Consider the following 24,953-nt stretch of genomic DNA (forward strand, 5'->3'; position numbering starts at 1 on the left):
GGTAAGTTACCGGGACTTTCGAGAAATGGGCCCAAGTCCTTTTAAAGTAATTTTCGTATCAAGTGTAAACAAACTCACAACGGAAACTCAAGCTAATGTAATTTTTGCGTAAAAGCATCTGTTTTTTCAACTTTGTCTGACATGTTGGATTTGCATCATGATGGAAAATACATGTATTTGAAGCTCAGCTGCTCGAGTTGGGAGAAGAAAGCTGAAATATTCCTTGAAACCTGAGTGAAATTTAAGTGTTTCGACAATATTTTTTTCAACCAAACACTAAAGTTGTTAATTAAAATCTTGCAATATGTTGCTTTCAAATAGACTTCTTCTTCTTCTTGCAAACAAAGGAAATGAACGCTTTTGAGGATTCATGCCGAGGGTCAGAAGAGACTGCCAGCAGAGGTCTCTTTGTGCATTTGCAAAGCATTATGGAAACCCCACTTTTTTCAGGCAACAAGTTTCAATAGGCACAATTTAGTAATGGTAGAGTCAAAAATGTTCAAGACAGAAAGGGACTGGAGCTAAGAGTATCACCATGGCAACATCAAAATAAAGACCACCCTGTGTCTTTTTTAAGGCATAATACTGGTTCCGAGTTTCAATTACCTAGGCACATTCTTACCAAAGGTATAGTCATGATTTTGTGATCACTTTCCATGCTGTAACCACTTATGACATCATCGGGGATTGGGAGGGCTGTGTGCCAATAAATTGCTTGTATGGCGCACAAATATACCAAATGGCCCATTATGAAATTACTTCCCGAGCCTAAGATGCGTCCTAGCTGCATAATGGCTGGTGAAATGTAAACTGTTTTGTGGTGATTATTTTAATTAAGAAAACTTCTAACATTGTTGCAAATAAACACATGGAAAGTCACGGCATCATTTGTTCTTTGATTGAAGGGGCTTGGCAATATTTAGTGTTCACCATATTTTTCATCCCCAGATCGTCTTCTTGGACTATGCTTTTAAACGAGATTGTTCTTCAAAGTTACATGTGCTTCGTTGATATGTACATGGCGTTCAAATCGACAGAGCTCTTTGCATATTTGTAATTGTAAACAGTTCAAGTAATTTTAAGTTCACATGCCTTTAAAAAAAGTTCTGAAATTGGGCAACTGCCAGAGGAAACTTTCCATATTTTAGTGCAGATAAAGAGTCCGCAGGGACAGAAAAGTATCCAAATCTGACACTGAGAATATTAATGTGAATTGTGGTTTGTCTGGTGAGACAAATGTCAATCAGTTGCACCTTCCAAACCTTCCAGTTCTTAAGAAGGTAAATTTCAGTAGTAAGTGGTTAACTTTGTGGCCTTGGCTCACTTATGAAGAAGATTCCATGTACTGCAAGCTCTGTTTAAAACAGGGCAAGAAGAATATGATTACCAAAAACATTTTAAAACATCGGAAATCATTTAAGCAGCATTACGAAGCAGGAGGAAATGCTAGATCACAAACAAGTGGTAGCTGCAGAAGAGTTGAAAGCAAATTTTGATGCTGCTGTTTCCAAAGCCTTTGTTGAAGATGACAAGGCGATGATTAAAGCCAATATAGGCATCAAGAATTACATAACTTATGTCTGAACTTCTTTTTTTCTGGCCTGACACTCATTTACCTCAATGGCCCTTATCATTTAGAAATGGGAACCATATGCCCATTTGCTTTCTTTGCCTTCCCAATCCCTGCATTATGATTTTCTAATTTGCATAATACAAAAACTTGAATACCTGTGGAATGAGAGGTGTCGCAAAACTGAAAACATCATCTGTCTTCAATTAAAAAGGCCTTTCAAGCTAAATTTTTTGTTTTCTTTATAGACACTGAAATAAACTTTAATTTTAACGCTTGCTGCTAATAAACTTTAATTATTAGCAGCAAGAAAGATATTTCATTAAAATATTTGCCTGTGAGCAAAATAAATGTTAGTGGCCTTGCTAAGGAATTGAAAACAAAACATGAGATGAATGATAAGGGTTGTTTTTATTTGTCATACATTTTGCTTGCTCAATTAAAGAATATTTACAATAGAGTTCTTAAGAGATGACATGTTGCATTCAATGGCAAACAAAATTTTGGGGTCTAACAAAAGCGACTGAAATTGTAAATGGGGTAATGGTGGCATCCTCATTATGGTCACTGGCCCCTTTCTTGTCTGATGAACAGAAAACTTTAACAAGGGGTGGAAATCATAAATCTAATCATGTAGAAAGTGTTAATTTCAGTGATGGCATTATATGTGGAGAAATTCATGTGAGCATGAAGAGAAAAGTGTATAAATCAGTAACGGTAAGTAACATGAATAGAAGAAAGATCCTCACAGTTAGTACCCAACTCAAGCAGTTGCAAACAGAAAGCCTGAAAATTTTTTGAAAAAAATTCAAAAGTAACATAGTTGAATCTCCAGTCACAGGCCCACTCTATATGGACACTGTGGCACTAACAATTACCTTTTTTGATTTACCATTAACCCCATCAAGTCATTATTATTTTTTTTGCTTTCCCAGAAATCAAGTTTTAAGGCAGTAAACTCATGGCTGTCATATATTGAGTCACAAAATCCTTCTGTTTTGTTATTACTCAACTCTGGTAATGGAGGCAGTGATGAAGGTATTCAAAATGTGTTTATTGCAGTGTAGTTAAGGTAAATGGAATTTCCCCTTCTGAACATCATGATTCTGATAACTTGTGGTACATGTACATGTAGTTTGCAAATACAGGCCGTGCTAACCCATTGGTCTGGCTTTTGCATGAAAGTGCATTTGCAAGTACATGCATTTACCTCAGTCTTAAGTTCCGAAGTACTATTTGTGACCTGGAAAGCGAAAACGGACACTAACGGTTTTCCGTTTAACGGGCAAAAAAACGGATTGCAAACGATGTTAAACGGATAGTAAACGGTTACCACAAGCGTTTAAACGGATTCCAGTTCCGTTTAAACGGATAAATAAAAGCGTTAAACGGTTGGGCAAAGTCCAAAAACGGAATGCCGTAAACGTTAAACGGTTGCAGAATTTTTTAAACGGAAAGCTGAGAACGTTAAACGGTTAAAGAAAGTCGTTAAACGATCATAAACGGAGAGCTCAAAACGTTAAACGGTAAGTAAACGGTTTCAAAAGTTCACAAGGAAACGAACGTAGACAAATAATTTTGATCGACTGTTGTCAAATACTGAAAATACATTTCACTGTAATAAGTAAATACTGGAATCTTTTAAACGGAAATCTAAAGTATCTCATTTAGTTCTGTCATTTCATTCTGGACAAGCTAGAAGCGGAGTAGATAAAAAGCCAAATTATTATAGCTATACATAATCACACATGACGTGCGCCTTGAATTTGCATAATATTGAAAACATGCGACTTCACGGACGAGAGATCACGTCCGTCTTTTAAAGGCTGGTTTCCATATGATCGCGGATCGCAGATCGCAGATCGCAATAAGGTCTGCGATCGTCTGCGATCATATGGAAACACTTCTGCGATCGTCTGCGATCCTGCGATCGTGATCGCAGACGATCGCAGAAGATATAACCATGTTCTATCTAAAGGCTGGTTTCCATATAATCGCAGTCGATCGCAGACGATCGCAGATCGCAAACAATCGCAGACGATCGCAAAAAAGGCTGTTTCCATATAATCGCAGACGATCGCAGACCTTATTGCGATCTGCGATCTGCGATCCGCGATCATATGGAAACCAGCCTTTAGTCACCGACATCAACAATTTCTTAATCGCGTGCAAAACACTCTGATTTTGAAGGGTTAGAAAATTTCCACATTACGCCGAGCATTGGTCGTATTTTAAGCGGACTCATGTGCGACAAATGAAAGAAACGTCATCGTTTGAACTTTGAACAAGACTACGACTTAATGAAAAGCGCTGAATAAATCCGAAAGCTTGTCGAATCTAACCCGAGTCAAGTTTGAATTTAATAAAGCTTTCGTCCGACTTTCATTTGACTTTTCCTTAGAACCATTTGAATCATCCATCTCGTGTTCGACTTTAGCCCGACATTTAAACAGACCTAGTTGATAAAAAATCTTTCCCGCTAGCCTTCGTGGCAAGCGTTTCTAGCGAGCGAAAACCTGCAGTCGACTCGGTGATAACTCGAACCCTCGCTAGACCTCGCTATAAGCCGAACCTCGCGCTAACTCGAAGCAATTTTCCTTACCTTTCAGGTCATTTTCTCTATAATTTTACCCTCGATAAACTCGAACTCCCGATAACTCGAACCTTTTTCAATTTACCTTGAAGGTTCGAATTATCGGGAGTCGACTCAGCTATTTCTCGCGCGGGCCAAAAACCGGAAAATAGATTTTCGCTCGCTCGCTCGCTCGGTTTGCTTAAAACGTTGAACGGATACTAGATTCTTTTAAAAGGATAGGAAACGTTTTGTCCAAAAGGTTAAACGGATAACAAACGTTTAATCCAAAACGTTAAACGGATAACAAACGGTTTGTCCAAAACGTTAAACGGATAACAAACGGGTTGTCCAAAACGTTAAACGGATGCCCTTTTTTTTAAACGGTTTAGAAAGGCATTAAAACGTTTTACTAAAATCGTTAAACGGATGCGAGAGTTTAATAAACGGATAAGAAAAGCGTTTAAACGCTTGTACGATCCGTTTAAACGGACGTTAAACGGCTATAAACGGATTTTTCCGTTAAACGGTAAAGCGTTAGTGTCCGTTTTCGCTTTCCAGGTCACATTTGCTGTCTTTTCTTCGTGGGTGGAACAAGAGCTAAATAAATGAATGTTGCCTCTCCAGAAGGCTAAATTAAGCAATGATGAAAATAGATTCACTCTATAAAAGCACTGTCTTCCTATTCATACAGTGTTCTTAACTGTAGTTGAATCTGCATGTAACTGGAGTATCACTTCAGACTTCTTAGTGTAAATTGTGCCTTAATTAGTTAGCACAGAAATGACACAATTTACAGTGTACTTATGAAAATTAATTGAGAGCCCATGAACACATAATTGGAGTTTTGACATGATCAGTACAGAACAGCAACTTACAATGTAGTAATGGACAAAGTACTACCCCAACTGTCTCATTTTATACCCTTTTCACACATTCTTCACCCAAACATACAGTGAAACCAAGAAACTTGATATATTCTTTTCAGTATTTTATATCAAAATCATTGTAGTTAAAGGAAAAATTCCAGTCCGTTGCATAACTCAGTTGAGCATCGCATGCCTGAGTAACACAGAGGTCATGGGTTGAATCCTTCAAATATAATTTTGCTGCACATGAATTTCACTATTTTATCAAGTGCTGCAATGATAATTTTTTTCAAAAATTTAATTTCAGGGATATCTGGTAAAGCAGAAGTAGTTAAATGGTGTCTAGATCACTCATTTGAGCTCATTGATATGTTTTCTGAAGGGGATGAACACCATGAAGAAGGTACATGTATAGTCCAGGCTATCCTCATGAAATGGTTTGTTTCCCATTGCCCCCTCTTGTGAAGATGGGATGCATTGACTGATCAGTAAGTTAAAAGGACAAACAAAAGTAAAGAAATATTCAACAAAATAGTTATTTTAATTCTGACCCGTAGCTTTATCTTCCCTGTCATGGGCTGCTATTTGCCAATGAATCCAGGCATTATCACTCCTAAAAGATGACTACTAAAGACTTCTTTAGGAAGGTGCCTACTTATTCAAAGGTATTTTTGCGCAGTTTATGATTATGCGGGGAATGAAAATCTTGGCAAGTGTAATTGAAATCCAAAAATAAAAATTGGGGGTAACCACACATTTTTCAGACATAATTAATTGAATACATAACAATGTGTGGTATTTTATCCAACTTAAAAGTTAATTATCGCTGAAAAATGTGTGGTTACCCCCGATTTTCTTTTTGGATTTCAATAACACTTGCCAAGTGTTCTTTTTTTACATATTCATGAACCGCGCAAAAATACCTTTTTAGGCACCTTCCTCAAGAAATCGGAGCTTCTCGGACCATCCCTAGATGCGCAGAACGTATAAGGAGTAGTAAAATGAGGTACTGTCCTTTTGATGTCATTAGTGAGCTTACGCAACAGGACGGCTGAGTCTGCTGAAGGAAAGGGACGGTGAAATATCGTTGTGTGACCAACATGACATCTTAGTACCTTCATATTTTTGGGCAATTTTTGACTAAAACTGGTGTTCTCTCATCTGTTACAACCTGAAAACCACCAGCGGTAGGAATGTTACAATCTAGAGTCATGAAAACTTGGCAGTCACGTTGGTCACACAAGGACAATTTGCCGTCCCACCACATCAGCCGTCCTGTCGCATAAACTAGCTTATAGTCAGTGATGCGCGCTCTCATTTCGAAGCGTTACTTGATGTGATGGCTACACGGTGTGATTGATCTGTGGATAGCGTTTATTCTTGTACTGGTTGCTCTTAGCGCCAACAGCCAAACTGAAGTAAAGTTCAATATTGTTTCAAAACTGAAATGGTTATGGAAAACTATAGCAAACGATCGCTGGAAATGTACGGCTTACAATTCTGTAGACTTATCCACACTCTTGTCACATCTTTAGGCGATCCCCGGCTTGATTGAGAAGCGTGTGTTTAAATACACAGGGAGGCTTATTTGCCCAACAGTTTTAGACCTTTCGCGCGTTTACTTTCGCGTCAAAACTAAGTCTTACACTAAGTGCAAATCGCTCCGCCGGAGTTCGGAATTGAAAACTAAGTTCCAATTGGGCAATGATTTGTCATTAACGTCTAATTAAAACATGCAAGTGTTCATTATTCTTGAATTGTTCTTAAACTATAGTCCTGCATTGAGCTCTTCCTTGGTCGCAATCAAACAGTTTGTGGATAGGTCGGTCGTAATCTCCGTCTCTTGTCCTGATTCTCACTTTTCGGACAAGGCCGTCGTTACCAGGAAAGGTATCTACAATAAGCGCTATTTTCCACTCACATCTTTTGTGTTTGGGGTCCAGTTCCAATACGAGATCTCCTGTCTGGATGTTATCACGTACGCGAAACCAGTTATTTCTTGGTAATAAGTTTTTCCCTTATTTTTATAGTCTACTGTATTTCTAAATGAAATCTTATTAGAATTTCTTTAATAAGAATGTTTAAAAGGGAGATTTTAAAAGACTGCAGAGATGTATACAAAGCACATTAAACTCACAAATACAAGAGGAAAAGAATGAGATGATGAATCAATCAGAAATAGTGTTTACTCTTTGACAAATCTGGGTTGGTCGGGCAATGGTCTTCTTCTACATCATGAGTGACTATTGCATTTTTTTTTTCTTTTTAATGAGGCTAATTATGTAAGCGTTCGAAAAAGATCCCAGTGACTCTATTGCAACTCGAGGCGTTTCATTTCGGTTTGGATTTTATTCATTGGGTTAAAACTTTCTATAAAAATATACAGAGCTACGTTACGAATAACGGTCTTTCTTCAAAAAAGTTCACACTTCAGTGAACGAGGCGATCGACCAGAGAAACCACTTTCCCTCTACCTTTTTATTTTAGTAGGAAGAAAACTCAGTTACCCTGTTGCTTCTTGTATTCTTTGTCATTTACTAGCTTTTTAAGCCGATTTGGAGCGATTTTGCGAGTTAACGTCGTTTCGGTTTCCACTGCTAACCGCAAGGCAAAACACCTTTTCAGCGATGCCCAAAGCACAAAGCAGAAAAAATTCCTTGAAGTCACCCCGAGGGTAAAATTATATAGAAAATGACCTGAAAGGAAAGGAAAATTGGTTTGAGTTTGCGCGAGGTTCGAGTTAGTCAGGGTTCGAGTTATCGGGAGTCAACTGTACATCTCTTTTTTGATTCTATGAAGGAATTGGGATACTAAGGCATCGCTGAAGAGGTGTTTTGCCTTGCGTTTCTCTAAAGTTAGCAACACACTTGGCGATTTTATACGCCAATTGCCACGATCGGCGAAAGTCGGCCGATGTGCCCGTTGCAGCGATTGCGAGTTTCGCCATATCTGACAGGTCAGATTCTCGCCGGCATTCGCCAAGTGTGCTTGTTCCCGCAATTTTCTACGGTCTACGAATCGCCAGTAAAGCCAACCCATCAGGTTGGGTGATTTTCAGGATTTTATCACATGACTTTTCAAAACTGCCACATCGCCGCGATCGGCGAAAAAAATCGCCAAGTGTGTCCGCATCAATTGGTGGCGAAAATCGCTGGCGGTCAAATTTGCTGCGATCAGCGTATCAAATCGCCAGGTGTGTCACTGGCTTTAGCAGTGGAAACCCAAACGACGCTTACTCGCCGAAATCGCTTCGAATGGGCTTAAAAAGCTAGCAAATGACAAAGAATACAAAGAGCAGCAGGGTAAGTTTTCTTTGTTGACAAAACAATGTTAATTGCTACCATTTTACACAAATGCATGGCATTCCCATACAAATCCTTATAGTTCAAACTGTTGTAGTAACGGTTCTTTATCTTGAGCTTGGGCTTCCTGTGATTCGCAGGGCACATATATATTTTTTAAATATGCCCTGTGCTCTGTGCGAGTTAAAACGCCCAAATATTTCGGACCACGACAAAACATTATTTTTCCTGTATTTCTTCTTTTGTTGACGTTTATTTAGAGGCTATAAATATTTCTGAACGAGGAATATTTACAGAGTAATGAATTTTCAAATATTTTTATGCGATAACTCAAAGTGCACGCTTGAAAAACATCACGCGGTAGCGAACTTGCAAGCCGTTCACAAATTAAATGCTTTCTTTTGGGCAACAATCGATAATTTTTCCTTATTCTACGTTTTTCAAGCTTTACCTGACACAGATACATTAATCGTTTCTATAGGACAAATGTTCTTCAAGAACTTAATTTTTTGATCCACTATTTACTACGAGTTTTCAAAACGTAATGCGTAAATATTCGTTGGATGACTTCTTGTTGATCTTTTTGAATTCAACACAAAGATAAACTACTAGAACGATCATCACAGTAATGAAATGTAATAATGATCTATGATCTCATAGTTTAACTGTTTTGTTTAACTAAGTTTGTATCATAGTTTTCTGATTAATTTTTATAACTTGTAGATGCACGTACCTATTTTGAGCGAACTTTTGTTTGCTCATAGACGTTACGTGAATAAATAAATAAATAATTGAATTGATTGATTGATTGATTTATTGATTTATTGATTGAACTGAACATCAAAACCTTACAATCATAAAATTTTCACTCAGTTCACACTTGTTCACAATTAAGTCCATTGTAAGCACGATTAAAACGTCAGAAATCGTGTTCGATCGTCTCCCAGCTTTGCACACCATTTTTTATGTTTGTCGTTATAATGTAATTGCTGTGAAGAAAAGTACCTGAAACTATAGCTGATAACCAATTTGCACTTTGATTCTTCTTTCTCTTGACACATTGTAAAGAATAGCTAATAAAGCTTTTAAACAACCGTGAAACAGAGAGGAAAGGCGAAATGTAATAAAATTAGTCAAGAAGCTTCTAAATGATACTACAGCAAAGCCATTGCAAACATTTGCTTAAGAAACGACGCTTTTCAAGTTTACATTCATCTAAATATTCACGAAAGACTTAAAACTACGTGTTATTTACTACAAACCAGGGCCGTAGCCAGAAAAAAATAAGGACTGAGGCAACATCCATGGTTGACCATGGTTGAATTCCCCGCCTAGTAATTTAGGGACTGTATGATGATTGCGTTTAAGCAAAACACTGGGAGCAAACCTTATTTGACAAAAATTCCGCTAAGTGCCCTTAAGGCCATCTAGATCTAGAGATCAAGGTGACTTTTTTGGGGGGAGGGAGGGGGCTATTTAAATGCTACTTTAGGGGCTCTGTGTTCTTGTATGCGGCTATTCAATGTGTTTGTTGGCGGTTTGTTACTATAGGAAGGCCTTAGACAAAAAAAGAACTAAACCAGGTTTGCCTGACCAGAGGTTTCGTGAAAAGAAGGGTTTATTGGGGGGGGGGGGGGGGGGTGCTCAGTCTCGCAGGCTCATAAAACCTGGTCTCGGCCGTTCTCATTTGAGGATTTTCGTTTCTAAATGGCAACGAAGTTAGCTATTAAATGCCAGCGCGATTCGCCTCTGCCCACTAGCATCCCACCGCTGTAGAGGCTCGAGCGGGTCCACAGGGATTTCGCTGTGGACATAGGCTAATGCAAGGCCATTCAGTTGTTAGAGCCCATCGATGAACGGCACCTGGTCTTCAACCTGCGGAGAGCGCTTAAGCTGGGCTCGTACGAACAGCTTCCTGCACTTAGTGGCGCTGCCGCCTGTCCGGTTTTTGCCTCAACAACTTTTTTCCGACCATCTCCGGTGGCTTTTTCACTGACACCGCCATCTCTACTAAATGGAATGAAAGATAAAGCTGCTTCGCTGAATACTAGTAATCCCAAAACAAGGTTAAATTTTGGTTCGATTATTGAGAAGAACTGACAGCATGTTATGAGAGCAACTACTTTCCGCTTTCTTTGAAAAAAACTGTTGATAGAACGCTGCATTTTGGTAGATTTTTCTCACTCAGATCAGAGAAGACAGAAGACTCGAGAAATGGCGGAAAAACACATGAAAACAAGGCAGTTATCTTTGGGAAGCCGCTGCCTAGTTAGTATGAATTTTTGCTTAATTTTTCTCATCTGTAATTCAGGGCACTGCCTGATTCGCGTTATCATTCAACATTATATCATGTTGCGTTAACATTTTTCTTACTTATTTAACTGTTTGTGAATTTGTCAACAATGACTGAGGCAAGTGCCTCGGTTTGCCTCATACTGGCTACGGCCCTGCAAACAGGTTATCGTAAGCGAGAAAAATTAATCTTTATAAGTTTATCAACATTTTGTGGTCATGGTTGACCACACATTTGGTAAACATGATATCTACAAACTAAATTCAACACAGTCACAACAATCGGAAGAAAGCGAGTGTTTGAAGCCGTATACATAAATAATACATGTAACTTATACAACAGGTTTTAAGGTTATTATAATTGAAATTAATGTCGACCTTTTAAAATGCTTTCTTGATATGTAGCTCAGTCTAGCTACTCTTGTCTGAGACGGAATAAAATATAGCACTTAGCTTTGTTTTCCACGACAGCTGACTTTGCTTGTGAAGCAGCGTGGTCAGAAATGTCTATTGTCAAAATATAAGCAGTCTTAAGCAGTTTTAAAACCCGGATATGCAATCTCGTGCTGGATTTGAACCATATAAATTCACCATGGTAGGTGCTGAAAGCCAGACATACACAACTTAAGGCCATGCAAAGACATCTAGCATTTGTCACAAAGGAAGGGCTTCACAACGAGGGAAAGGTAACTGTGTTTTCTGTAAAAATTGTAAGGAAATGACAATTCCTGTGCTGGTTGATATCTTTGCCCTGTGAAAGAGAACTTGGGGTTGACATCCATAATAAGTATTCACGGAAGGAGACACAAGCTTTGCCTTAATGTCGTGGCTTTTTTTTAATTTCTGATCTTTTTACAAAAGAAATTGGTCTCAATAATGACAGTTTTCAGAATATCACGGGCAGGAAGATTTTACTTTTTTTGAAAAGTCCTGTTTTTTGATATTTACTGGAATGATGTAAACGTAATTACTATGCTTCTCTGAAAAATAATGCTTCCAAGCAATTGCAGAGCGAAAATTTTGTAAAAATTGTGAAAATTTGGTTACCATGGCAACGTCAAATGTCAAGATCATTAACCGACCATACTCATTTTTTCCCGGGCAAGTTTCCAAAGTAGTTCCTAAGTTTGGTGGTGTTTGTTTGCATATTAAAAAAAGTAAACACTAGAATAGAAACCAGAGTGGGGTGCCAGTACTGGGGCTCGCCCCTATGTGTTTTAACAAAAATGACATTTAACGAGAACAATGGTGTACACTTTAAGGTGCAAACGTCAAAAAATCCCTGAGACCTAAAGACGGAGACATCAAATCTGAATGAAACTGGGGTAAGAATACCTTTGCCAAAAAAGATGCTTCTTTATTTCAACAAAGCTCACACTTCACAGAAATGATCAAACTTCAAAATTGGCTCATTTTTTACCAAAAACCCTGAACCTACCCCTCGAAAAAAAGTCGATTTTGGACTCAATGCAAATATTCTTTTAAAGGCTTCCAATCGAATTAGTGTGCCCGAAAATGTCCCCTGAGACACGTTTTAGGCCTCCCGAGGAACCAGGGACAAAGAAATAGCCCTCAAAAGATAAAGTCAGGATGAGAGTTATACAGAAAAGTATTTTTCAGGGTGTTATTTGCACTTAGAAATGATTCCCAAGAGAGTTTTACGATATACCGAGACGGATCCCTGGGAACATAAACAAGTGAAAAATGCCGACTTAAAATTTAGTAATTTTTTACCAAAAGCCCTGGACCTACCCCTTGGAAAAATGTCGATTTTTGGACGCAAGAAAAATATTCTTTTAAAAGCTTGCAATCGAATCAGTGTGTCCAAAAAGGTCCCCTGAGACACGTTTTAGGGACCAACGACAAATAAGTAGCCCATTCTCTGTCAGTTTGCTATCTTCTTGCTCGTCTTCGTCTTCGACTGGAGTCTTATATTCCTTGACCCACTTAAAAAAGCTCTCCAAGTAACGAAAGTAGAGCCTGATGGTGGTTCCTTTGAGGTGTTTTTTTCTTAGTCTTGGACTGGCCCACTTGTCCCAAATGTCAAAGGACTTGTCCCGCGCTAGGCAATCCAAACCTGTTCCATGTGAGTCCAACTCTTGGAGTATAATATGGACGTGCCTCGTGTTGTTAAGTGCTTGTGCGACAGGTGTGTCCCCACCCACAATATGACGCTGGAACCTATAGAACTGGCCAAGGGATTTCTTTCGAAGACTGAGGTGCATTTCGGCTTGTTGGTAATAGCTAGTCCTCCCATTTAGCATCGGTTTTTCGGCTTGCTGCTTCTTCTTCAACGCCCTCAGAATCTGAGCCGAATGTTGACATGTCGTGTACGTCTATTTGAACCTATTTGAAAAACTTTCCCTGAGCAGGGTCGTATTCAGGGTCGTCTTCGGAACTCTTTGACTCAGATTCCTAACTCTCAGAACAGTCAGTAGATTCTGTTTCCATACCAGCATTGCTGTTTTTGTCGCTCTTTTTCTTTCTTTTCTTGGTGAGCGCAGTGACATCAATTTGCAACCTCTCTGCCTTTCTCTTTTTAACTTGTGAATGCGTGCATGCGCAATTAACGAGTTATAGCGATGGCTGACTGTTGACTTGGTTGGTTGGTTGGTCGGTTCTGTCGTTAACTTTCGGGCGTGCGCAGTGAATGAGTTTTAAATTCAATTAGTGGAAAAAACATGCGAACATTTTTTGTTTGCGGCGCATCAGGATATTCTTATTCAATATGTAGAGAATAATTTGACGATCATTTAGTGCAAGAGTGGAGATTTTTCGTTAAATCTGAGCAAAGTTACAAGTTTTCTCAGTTTTTCAGAAAGTCCGGGGTCGTAAACTCAAAAAGTGAAAAAAAAAACGTGCAAATTTTTTTCACGACGCATCAGAATTCTCTTATTCATTCTGTAGAGAATGATTTGACAATCATTTTAGTGTAAGAATGGAGATTTTTTGTTGAATCTGAGCAAAGTTATAGATTTTTTCGTTTTTTTTTTCCACAAAGTGCGGTGTCTTTTAAGAATTAAAAATAATTTAATTTAGAAATAACTTTCAGTCACGATGATCGCGCTATGTTGTTTCCCTTGTATTTGTACTGGAAATCCATTATTGATTACGATTTACGATAACGTAAGTTTATAAATGACCTCTTCTCAGTCTCATCGTGATTCTACAAATGTCAAACAAAGCATGATTCCTTCGCCAGGAACTCTCCAATTTCCACCGTGTTAAATGTCCAAATGTTGAGTGCTTCTTGGAAGTTATTCTTTCGATTTACCGCTTTTACCGTGGAAAGTGCCATGTCACGCATCAGTGACGTCGTAAACAAAATTATGCAAATTTCTTGTGAAATGAACATTTATGATGCAATCCAACCTGACTTGCACGTGATTCGACGTTGCAGCCAATAAAAATCACACAATTCTTTCAGGACGGGCACGGGATACGGGAAAGTTAAAAAAACAAGGCAATTTTTGACTCCCAAGACGACGAAAGGAATGCGGTCCCGAATTTAAGACACTGGCTGACTACGTCATCCCGCGTAAAAAAAACACATGATTTTTTTTAATCGGCGTATCAGAATAATCTTATTCAATTTGTAGAGAATAATTTGACAATCATTTTTATAGTACAAGAATGGTTATTTTTCATTACATAATCGGGCAAAGATATAATTTCTTTTAGCTTTCAAGGAAGTTTCCGTAGCCGTCTAAATTTCAATTACTGATGTGTCATCTGCATTCACGAGTTGGAGCCTTTGATTTACCAAATTTACTATTATCAGTTTCAGTAAAACAAAACCATTCACTGAGAACTGGGGTATAGAAACTTACGTATCCAATCTTGCAAGGTTTTTAACTGCCCGAGTGTTCAGTTCCAACTGCGACAGTGCCAATATGCAATGCCCCCAGGAGCGTGCTTGCATTACGTTTCATTGGCTTATCTTGGCTTTACTAAATTATTTCATTCTTTTGGAGGACAAGGAAAAGTATCCAACTCATATTGCCCTTTATAACAATTAATTGAATGCGCGGAAAAAACCATTTAACTATCATGTTCGTATACCGGAGTAGTTTCAACTTTAATTTGTTGATTTTATTTAAGCACAGCTTTGCAATTATTATTTAGTTGTATTGTGTAAAATATAATCACATCCAATGTATTTACTATTAGTCTATATTTATTGCCAGGGCCTATAATGATATCAGTTCTTACTTTTGCCAAAACTGAACGAGAAAACCTATAATATTTGTAAATAAAGGCATCTAACTGGATGAAGGCTGACCAATTGTTGATTTGAAACGGGCCATAATTTTAACAAAAAGCACTGAATGAAGATAATTTTACTTAGAAATTACTACTGCAAACATTATTTATTGGGGAAATCCGGCGAGAATGATAGCGCATAGCCATACATTTGTAGATTCTGCGAAAAATTTTTAAGACGTAACGAAATTTAAGCGCAAAAGAGTGCCGGTAGTTTCCTTTTTCAACTCTTTAAAAACAAGAAATTGCTAGTTAGTCCTGGGTAACAAACTCCAAAAGATTCGCCGATCGTATGATCGCTGAGTGATGAGTTATCTTCAGCGAAGACTTATTCACCTCCAGCGCCGACTGCAAACGCAGGAGCCTGTTCACAGGCTATTTCCTTAATGAAAGGAAATGACAATTTTTTTGTAAGGAAATGACAATTTTTTTGTAAGGAAATGACAAAAAGGGAGGAAATGACAGTAAGGAAATGATGGAGGAACATCATCATTATCATCATCATCATCATCATCATCATTATCGTTATCATTATTATAAAGCTGTTCACAACTTTTCACAGTAAAGGAAGGAAAAAAGCAGGAAGCAAAACAATTTTGCAACCTGCTTTCTCCGAGAAACGACGAACAGTAGTTTCACATGAAGCGATCACCACTCATGTACGATAGCTGAATGGTTGGCCGTCGATGCCATTGGCAAGAACATGCATCATCAAACCTCATATACGAGTTTTCTTTTATTTTTTGCTTGAACGGAAGACATTCAACGGATTTTATTAGTAGATCTGCCTATTTTTTACGAACAAATTCTAAGGCCCCTTTTGAATGTTTTTACTAAATATCTACAACCTGTGACCTATCTTTCACTGCCGAGTTCATTGGGCTTGATGTAGTTTTACAGAACTCTCAAAAAAATCCAAGCATCCTGGTCACGTGACCTTTAAGGTCACCATGGTAACAATGCCTTAAAAGATACTTTAAATAAACAAGTACATATATGCAAATTTATGTTGTATGTCTCTCGACTTAGTACCCCAGATTTTCGGTTTCTGTGTCTTTTGTATAGCAGCCTCAATTTTAAGATCCAAGACTGTTAATGGCCATTTCTATATACCTCAAACCAATTTCTTTCTGACTACATTGATTATTCATATTGATTTGAATTGATAAATTCGACATTTTTGCAATAAAACGCTTTTTCGGGAGTAGTCACGTGACTGAAGACATCATCACCCTAAATTTGAAATGATTGATATTTTATTGGAAGTTTTGTTCTGATGTTGTGTGGCATTCTCCTTGGCTTCAAATTAACAAAGTTATTTCAAGTGCAAAGGATTCTGGGAAGGTTCTGATAATTACCTATTAATTTTATAATAATTAAAATATTTATCATTATAGCGTAATTTGGTTGTTGAGCAATATTTAAATGAGCTTTTGGGATTTATTTTGTTACGTTTAAAAATGTGACTTAACTTGTGTGCACTGTTCATTGTAGATGACTTTCGTGAAAAGACAGGGATTGCAAGAGTAACTGAGGCTCTCCAGTGTGCAGAATGGCCTAACATGAAAATGAGAGGTACTGTCCTGGCTGTGATCCAGTTGTGTTTCTATAACAGTCACACTATGTTTCTATTCTTTATGTAATATATCAAACACGAGAAAGTGTGTTTCATCAGATATCCAAACACTGAGAAGTAGGTTGAAAAAACGAGGCGCAGCCGAGTTTTTGTAGACGACTTTGAGGTTTTTGGATGTCTGGTGAAACACATTTTCGAGTGTTTGATATGGATTCTCAAATGATCAATAATTCTTGGAGGAATTCAAGGCTAAAGTTGGCAAAATTTTATGGTATTTAGGATCACACATCCAAACATCTTGATGAATTATTAGTGAGGTTGAGAAGTTCTTTTTATAATAATTGAGTCTGGAGTATTGTGTCCACTGAGTCATCTCTCTAAGGCCCGGTTCGTACGTCGAACTTACATGAGCCGAACCTAATACCTATTAAGGTCGACCCAAATAATTAAGTTCGGCAGTTGATTCAGACGTCGAACCTAATTGAAGTCGAACTTAATTAAAGCTAAAGTGAGAAAGTAAATTTTCGTGATCAGCGGCTGTTGTTTTTACTCAACAATATTTAAAATGGCGGGAAAGATGAATTCCATTTTCGTCTATGGCGCCTCTTAAGTGTTTCATATAGAGACACAGCATTAAGGAGGTAAACAGCAATCAAGCGGATATAATGAACACGCAACAAATGCATGATGCGATTCGTGCAGTTTAAACGTAGTGAGTACGTGTTCGGTTTATTGAACGTGAACATATGTACTTATCGGGTAGCAAGTGTCTGAACACAGCACCATTTTGTGCCGGTGCCCCGGAACTAGTATTCGGGCACCAAGTGTGAACGTAGCCTAACCGACTGAGATCGCGAGACATGTAAGAGACGGTAAAAGAAATGAAAAAGATGCACCAAACTAGTCGCTCGACGCTTTAACTTACCTAGCTATTTTTACAAACACATGGCAGTCTTTTGTATCATGGTAACACAGAAAGCCGCAAAGTTCAGAGCAAAAATTCATCTTTCAAGAGGCACTCTCAATTCCCACGTAATCAACGAATGTTTTTCATTCGACTTATTCTTGATTACCATGTACATGCTTTTACCAATTGCGTAGCTGCACTCCTCGCTATAGAAACCACACACAACCCACAATTTCTGGATTGGCTCTGACGAAGTGCTAACGTTCGAAACGTCAGCTCTCGAATCTCTTTAAGGCAGCCAAATTACCTTGTCACCCAGTTGATAAAACCTAATATTCGTTCCCCTACACTATCCATGTAGTGTAATGATCATCGCAACTGACTAGTAATGAGGAGCTGTGGTTTCAAATAAATAGACTTATCATCATCGTCTCCATTGGAAGAAACACATCCAGGAAGCCACAGCTGAGACTGCTGTAAATGGTCATCAGATTTGCTATGAGACCTGAATTATTTTTTAACTTACTGGTCATCTCAATAAGCATCCAGTTATAAGTGCGGAGTCTGATCCAGCACTATTGGAAAGTGTATGCCAATCGTAAGATCTATTTAACAATTAGACGGCAAGCTCTAGGTTTCTATCGGCTGATAGTTGGCAAGGGGAGAAGCCCCGAGCCAACTATCAAAAGCGATAGAGAGCGAGCCGTCTAATTGTTTTAGTATACCTCAGTGATCGATCTATGAAGCAAAAAAATCTTTTTCATAAATCTTGTTACATTTGTGCAATGATGCATGCTAAATCGCGCGCGCTCTGTATCGATCGATAGACGGCACCTGTATAGCCAATCAGATTGCGCGTAACGCGATAGTCGGTCACTGAGGTATGCTAATTTCTGATATGTAAATTTTTGATGTAAGTAGCTATCAAGTGCACAAAGAAGTAAAATTTTGCCGTAGTTCCCGTATTGCCATGGCAAATCAAGATTCTCAAGTTCACACCGCTAACAAAAAGACATCAAATGAATTCAACATATATACCTTGAAGTTTGAGCTTTTGTAATTACAAAAATAATGTATTATGTAAAACAAATACCAGTGTGATATTGCCAAAAGGTCTGGATAGCAGCAGGCAAGTTAAAAGTTTAGCCAGTTGTAAGCTATGTACTGATGTATTGTTAAGTATTCTTATCTTTTGTAATTTTACTGTATAGAGTTCTCTGTAAGTAATGTAATAAAGGAGTTTACCTATTAAAAAAAGTTAAAAGTTTAAGAAAAACGACAACAGTTTTGATTTTTTTTAAGACATGTTTCCACAGCTCTTCTGTCATCGTCAGTTTTAAATCGTTAAGTACAAAGTTGAATTTATTGCGGACCGCAACCCTATTTTTCATGCAAGATCTCGATCTTGGAGCAAAATTGTTTTGCCAAAATCGATCGATAAATCCTCGTAAACCAATCAGAATCCATTTCCGCACGAACAAGAATATTTTAAAAGATGGCCGCCGCGTCGGCCAGTGTACGCGATTTTCAAAGCCAAAGTTTCGCATCATTGGAGTGTTAACGTACATTTAAAAGATTGAAAATGGAAAGAAACAGAACTTTTTTAAAATTCAATTCTCGCTATGATGCGAAAAGAAGAGCAGCAAGCGATGAAAACTTGTTTCGACGAACTTCATTTGAGATTCGATGCGAACCGACAGTGGAATCTAAGATGCATCTACATACCTGCCAACTCTCCCGGTTTTCCCGGGAGTCTCCAAGTTTTTCATGAAATCTCCCGGTCTCCCGGGTAGAGCACCAAATCTCCCGGGAAATAGCTACTGTGGTGTTTTTGAGATATGTTTATTAATATAGGTTATTTCTCGTCGGCTCTTTGCTGTGCCTCCCCCCCCCCCCCCCCCCCCCCACCCACTGAAGCCCTAAATGTAGGCTTGATGGCACGGTTCTGCTGGGACCGCGGAACAAAGAGAACAGATTTCTAGACGTCTCCAGATTTGTGTACTCCGGGGGTTGACAGGTATGCATCTACCATGTTTTTTTCACCTGAATACTCTACAAATATGGCAAATATCTGACTTTGGTTGCCCTGGGTTGCGCGTTTGCTTCACAATTTCTTTACGTGAACACTCGACAGATTTCGCAATGGGACTCGATATGTGCAACATAATAAATATCACTGGATTCCAAAGCGCAAGTGTTTACATACTTCTACCTACAATTTTGCCACAGAATAAGATATTAGTCATTTTTTTTGCATTTTGGAGGCTCTATTTAAGCAGTGCTGGCATGTTTGGCTTTAAAAGCAGCCTTCCAATCGATTAACTCTTACACCGGAGCACGTGGACAAGATTGACCGAAGATTGCGGCTTTTTCGCGGAATGTAACACGATCGCTTCTGAAATATCTTCGCTGCGCAAGATTATACTTGATTGTACTTGAATATTTCGAATGAAAACTTCGGAAGAAGCATTTCCTTATTTCAAAACGTACAACGTTTACGGTAGAATTCGGCAAGGAACCGGGGAAACTTCAACGTGGCCGTTCGCTTGCCTTTGAGCAGACTTTGAAAGCCGCCGCGAATGTTTACATCTTCGGCGTAGCGTTACAAATTTGCATAAAAATTATGAAGATCATCTCAAAAGGCAATGTCACGTTTTTTTCATTTTTATCAACTGATTTCAAATTGTAACCGTGTCTTCCTCTGACAGATGACTGGAATACCTGTCCACTAAACCCAGCAATAAACAGTGAAGGAAGCGAAACTAAAAGATTGCGACTTTTTCGGCCTCTGTTTCAAGTACTTTCAAAAGCTGAGAATGGAAACACGCGCGATTGCTACCATTACGCTGCACAGATTTAATCTTTCGAATCAAAACTTTGAAAACAGCATTTCCTTGATTAAAAAACGCACAATAGTTTCTGGTATAATCGGACGTTTCAACCCATCGAATCTCGGATGTAAATGACAACAAACCCTAAGACTGCGCAGTACGCTGGCTATACGGACTGGATATCATCTTGGGAACAGAGCCATGCAGGTTTTTTAATGTAACTTGGCTACCCAACGCGATGGCCAACCAATTTTAATGCTCAACAAAAGTTTCATTGAAAATCCCTCGACTCAAAAGTGTTCTAGCCCGCACTTCCTGACCATTGGTTATTTCTAGTAATAACTACAGTCAAGTCCCTTTATTGCGGAGACCCTCGGTACGGCGAGTTAGCGTCTTTAATAGCGAGAGTCCGTAATACCGGGAATTTATTTCAGTCAAACGTCTGTAATTTATCTTTGATGGTGATTTAGCTGCTGGCCGTATTATCGGGGGTGTCTGTAATAACGAGGTGTCTGCAAGGCCGGCAAGATTTGACTTTACATAGAAATGCTAATGAGAAAAACTGTGTCAGAATAATAAAAGAATATGTGACAATGTGTGACGATAAACAGGGGCACCCGACGGATCGTTTCGGTTCGGAAAGCCTTTAATCCCCTACAATTTTCTTAAGGGAATTTTCACCTCGAACGTCCGTGATATGGGAAATTTAAGGCCTAGTGTTTTTGGATTGATAAAAATGTCGTTTTGGATACCGGAAAAAGGTCAGGTAAGATTTTCGGAAAGGAAATAAGACCTAAGGTTTTCGGGAAATGGACAAAAATGCCCTTGTAATTTCGAAAAGACTCAAGTTCCCCTAGAATGACCAAACAGATAAAAATATTATAGCGCGGCCTGAAATGAACCTTCAGAGCTTTAAAGGCACTCCAGATAGCGTTTCAAAGTAAAGGATCTGAGAGAAAACTGTCGTTGGGTGCCCCTGGATAAAGAGAGTTTCAGGTTAACATCGTACAATTATTGGTTTATAGTAGGTTGTTGCCATTTGATATGAAAAGCTGCTCTTATCTTGAGCTGAAAATTGGTGGAAACAAGATCTAGAATATTAAAACAATTAGGCGAACATATTGTTAAGAATTATGCAAGTGTTTTAATAGATGAGAGGCACTATCAGTGGCTAAGTGCTCACGTACGCGCGTGGAAAAATGCGCGCAGGGTGTTCCAGCCCGCACATAAAAATTTATATGCAACACACGAACGGAGCTCGCTTAAGGTAGGGTCTTTAACGCCAAGCATATATGTCTATCTTGAAGGACGAAAAGACTTATTTGATATCTAAGAGTTAATACTCAGTAAAGCTGAATAAAGTGGCCAATCCTTTTCTGGGTGATACCAGAAAAGAAGCCTATGAAAGGTAGTTTGAAATAGAACGTAGTTGCAGTATTATAGACGAGACCTGGGGAACCATCAGGATCGCTTTGGATCTTAGTAATGTAACGATGATTGTATTCTTAATTAACTAACTGGGATTTTCCGTAAGTTTAGTGATATCTTCTTGAAAGCATTACTAGGTGTTACTTGATTCATTCTAAACAATGCCATAGTTCATGTTTGCCTAATTGTTTAATATTTTAGATCATGCTTCCACCAAATTTCGACAGAACAACAGAACAGCTGTCGAAACATGTCTTTGAAAATCAAATCCGTCTGTTGTCGTTTTTCTTAATATTTTAAATACCAGTCTCTCGATACAATCTAAAATGGGAAGCCAAATATTCAAGTGCAAATGAAGACCTGTAATGAATCCAGCTCAATTCAGTTGGGTTCACGTTGCTTTGTTGTGCTGGCATACAAGATGTAAACTTCAGGTTGCCGAAGATTTCATCTTCCACTTCAAAGCTGAAGAAAAGGCGTAGATAATCAAGGAATAAAAAGGCCCAAAAGGTTGCATTTCTTTGATTACATTAAATTGTACCAACACGGAAACAATTGTCTGGGTAAGAAACTGGTTCGTACCCAGTCAATATTTAGCGGTTTTTGGCGGGAATTAACGTCCCCAGAGTCGAGTCCCTCGTTTCACTCAAATCTGATATCCTTTCAACCCAAATTTAACTAACCATCTTAAAAAGTGCCTGTAGGTGCGAGTCAGGGCCAGTGGTCAATGTACATATAGCAGATGTTTGAGTTCTTTTTCACAAATTCAGTCAGGCAATTACACAATTTTACTGAAATAAACGCACTTAATAGGAAGGACCAATTTAAATATTTTGCAATCCTGAAAATCATCCTCACAACAGAAAATTGCATTTTTTGTCTCTACAGAGAATCAAAGTCATAAAGCCCCAAAAGTTTTTAATGCAAACCAGGGGGCTTCTGCTCTTCCTAACAGTGGAGGCCCAAGTTATCAGAGCAGTGACGAAAGCACAAATCAAAAGAGTCCAGGCAAGTACAAACAGTAGCGCCTTGAGGACGGTGCCTCCTAACGCAGTGGTGTTATTGCGCCGTTTATAACTTCGGCAAAAAGCAGATCTTAGCAAGGGCTAACGGAATCCAAAAAGAAAATTACGGGTAACCGCGCATTCTTCGGAGATAATTAAACACAATGTAAGCAATGTATGCCACTTTTTCCAAATTGAAAATGCCAAGCAATGTATGCAATTGTTTTCCAAATTGAAGCTCGATTATTCTGAAAAATGCGTGGTTATCGCTGATATTTTTTTGTTTGCTTTCCAATAGCCTTTTCTAAGATCTTCTATTTCCACATTGTCACAATCAGCGCAAAAACTAACTTTTCTATTGGCAGCGACATCCCGAAATGCGCAGAACGTATGCACACGCGAAAAAGGAGGCACAGTCCTTAATTCAAATGAGAGACAGTTAAATAGTAATGTCTCCTTAGACTGTATAACAGAGAGAGTTCAAATGCAAGGTAGGTCTGGAGTGAGGGAGAAAATGGAGAGCTGGACTGCATTGAGAGGGACTGCCTGTTTACCCCAACAGTTTTTTTAATTTCAGTAAATGATTCCAGTAAAGATGACCTTCTCAGCAATGAAGGTGATAGGTTCAACTCCTTTTGCGAACTCGGAAAAGCTCTGTGATTTGAGTGTTTGATTCCTGTGAGAAAGTCGGAATTTTTTTTCTGAGAAGTGTTTTTTTTTTATTTTTATTGATTATTAAATATTCAAGAATACAATTTTAACAATTACAAAGGATAAAAAAACACGTGATACTAGTTAAATAAAATAAAATAAACCTAAAACAGAAACAACACCAAACAAAAATACGAAGTCAATTACAAGAATGGAATTCACTCACACAACTTGTCACTGTTTAAATACCTTCCATTGAATGTTGTCACGTTTAATTACTGAAAAATATGAATTCATTTCTCCCATTTCTTAAGATACTGCAAAAGTTTATCATTCTCCCTTGCAACATAAAGCTTAATATTGTACACACGTTTAGTCCCTGTGATAAAAACTGGCAGATTAGGTTCGGATATTTTTTGGCATCTACTGGATAAAGATAGAATTTACCCATTAGTAACATGTGATTGATTAGACTGGAGCCATCCGTGGCATCATATTTTCCAAATATCAAATCTGTCTCTTTTAGTGTATTGATTTCAATCCATTATCCCTTAACCAGGACAAAACGTGTTGCCAAAATTCAAAAGATACTTTGCAAGAGAAAAACAGATGTTCGATGGACTCTATGTCCTCTTGGCAAAAGGTACAACATGGAGAGTCAGTTAGGCCTGGCGAGTAGTGTTGTCATTACTATCCAACCAAGTTAGGGGTGGACCATTAGAAATCACGGGAGGGGGGGGGGGGGGGTAAACATTTTTCAGTGGATGATTTTTTTCTTAGTCCATTTTGTCTGCATGATTTTTTTTTTCGACGTGGAAGCTTTGCACGAATTTTTTTTGTCAGAACTTCTTTTTATATTAAAGGCATACAAAGCTCCGCACAGTTTAATTACAGTACCGCTCAAGGTGACACTCTCTTTCGATTGGTGAAATTAGAGTATCGCGATTATCGAGAAAGAAATGAGCTACTAAACGGTATCGCACCTCATGACTCGAGGCGTCTTTTTTTCACTTGTAAAGGAAATTCTGCTTCGTCGTGTTGGTCGATACCATTCTTTAATTACAGTTGAACTCAAAAGCGAAAAGCGTGAGAAGTTCGAAGGCAATATACGTATAATCAGTGTTGTTTTCTCGGTCGAAGATAAATACGTCTTGTCCAATCGACAGATGGATTGTGCTTCAAAGAGTTCACAAAGCATACGATAATTTTCACAGCAACAACCCTGCCATTTCCACCCGATGCCTGAGAGAAACGCTTACACTCATTCTAACGAAAATTATTTCCAATTCAATGGAAGGAGCTACCTCCAAATCGAAGGTTCTGCCATGGGCACAGAAATGGCCGTTGCTTTTGAAAACATTTTTATGGCCGACATTGAATCACAAATTGTTAGCCAAAGCGTCGCCGTAAAACTTACAGTTTGGAAACGTTACATTGACGATATCTTTTCGCTGTGGGACACTAGTAATTTACACGATATAGAACGGTTCATCGAACAAGCAAACTCATTTAATCCAACAATCAAATTTCTGGCTGAAATCTCAAATGCTGAGACTACATTTCTGGATAAAGTTTTCTACAAAGACAATCCATTACAACCATCCCATACTGGATATTAAAACGCATTCCAAGCCGACTGAAACCTTTTGTCAATACACGCATTTTTCCTCTAGCCACCCACCAGGAGT

General features: G+C 38.5%; 1 protein-coding gene across 1 annotated transcript in view; it reads left to right on the forward strand.

The window, feature by feature from the left end:
- Nucleotides 1-24,953, forward strand: part of LOC146477084 (alpha- and gamma-adaptin-binding protein p34-like) — a 36,080-nt gene that overhangs the window by 2,499 nt on the left and 8,628 nt on the right. Inside the window, exons 3-6 of the mRNA XM_085114123.1 lie at nt 2,506-2,608; nt 5,319-5,414; nt 16,363-16,443; nt 22,499-22,618. Of these exons, the coding sequence (XP_084970249.1) occupies nt 2,506-2,608; nt 5,319-5,414; nt 16,363-16,443; nt 22,499-22,618 (400 nt within the window). The remainder of the gene's footprint in view (nt 1-2,505; nt 2,609-5,318; nt 5,415-16,362; nt 16,444-22,498; nt 22,619-24,953) is intronic.

Source organism: Pavona decussata, unplaced genomic scaffold, assembly GCF_977016875.1.
Source record: "Pavona decussata unplaced genomic scaffold, jaPavDecu1.1 SCAFFOLD_72, whole genome shotgun sequence".
In the NCBI taxonomy this organism is placed as follows: domain Eukaryota; kingdom Metazoa; phylum Cnidaria; class Anthozoa; order Scleractinia; family Agariciidae; genus Pavona; species Pavona decussata.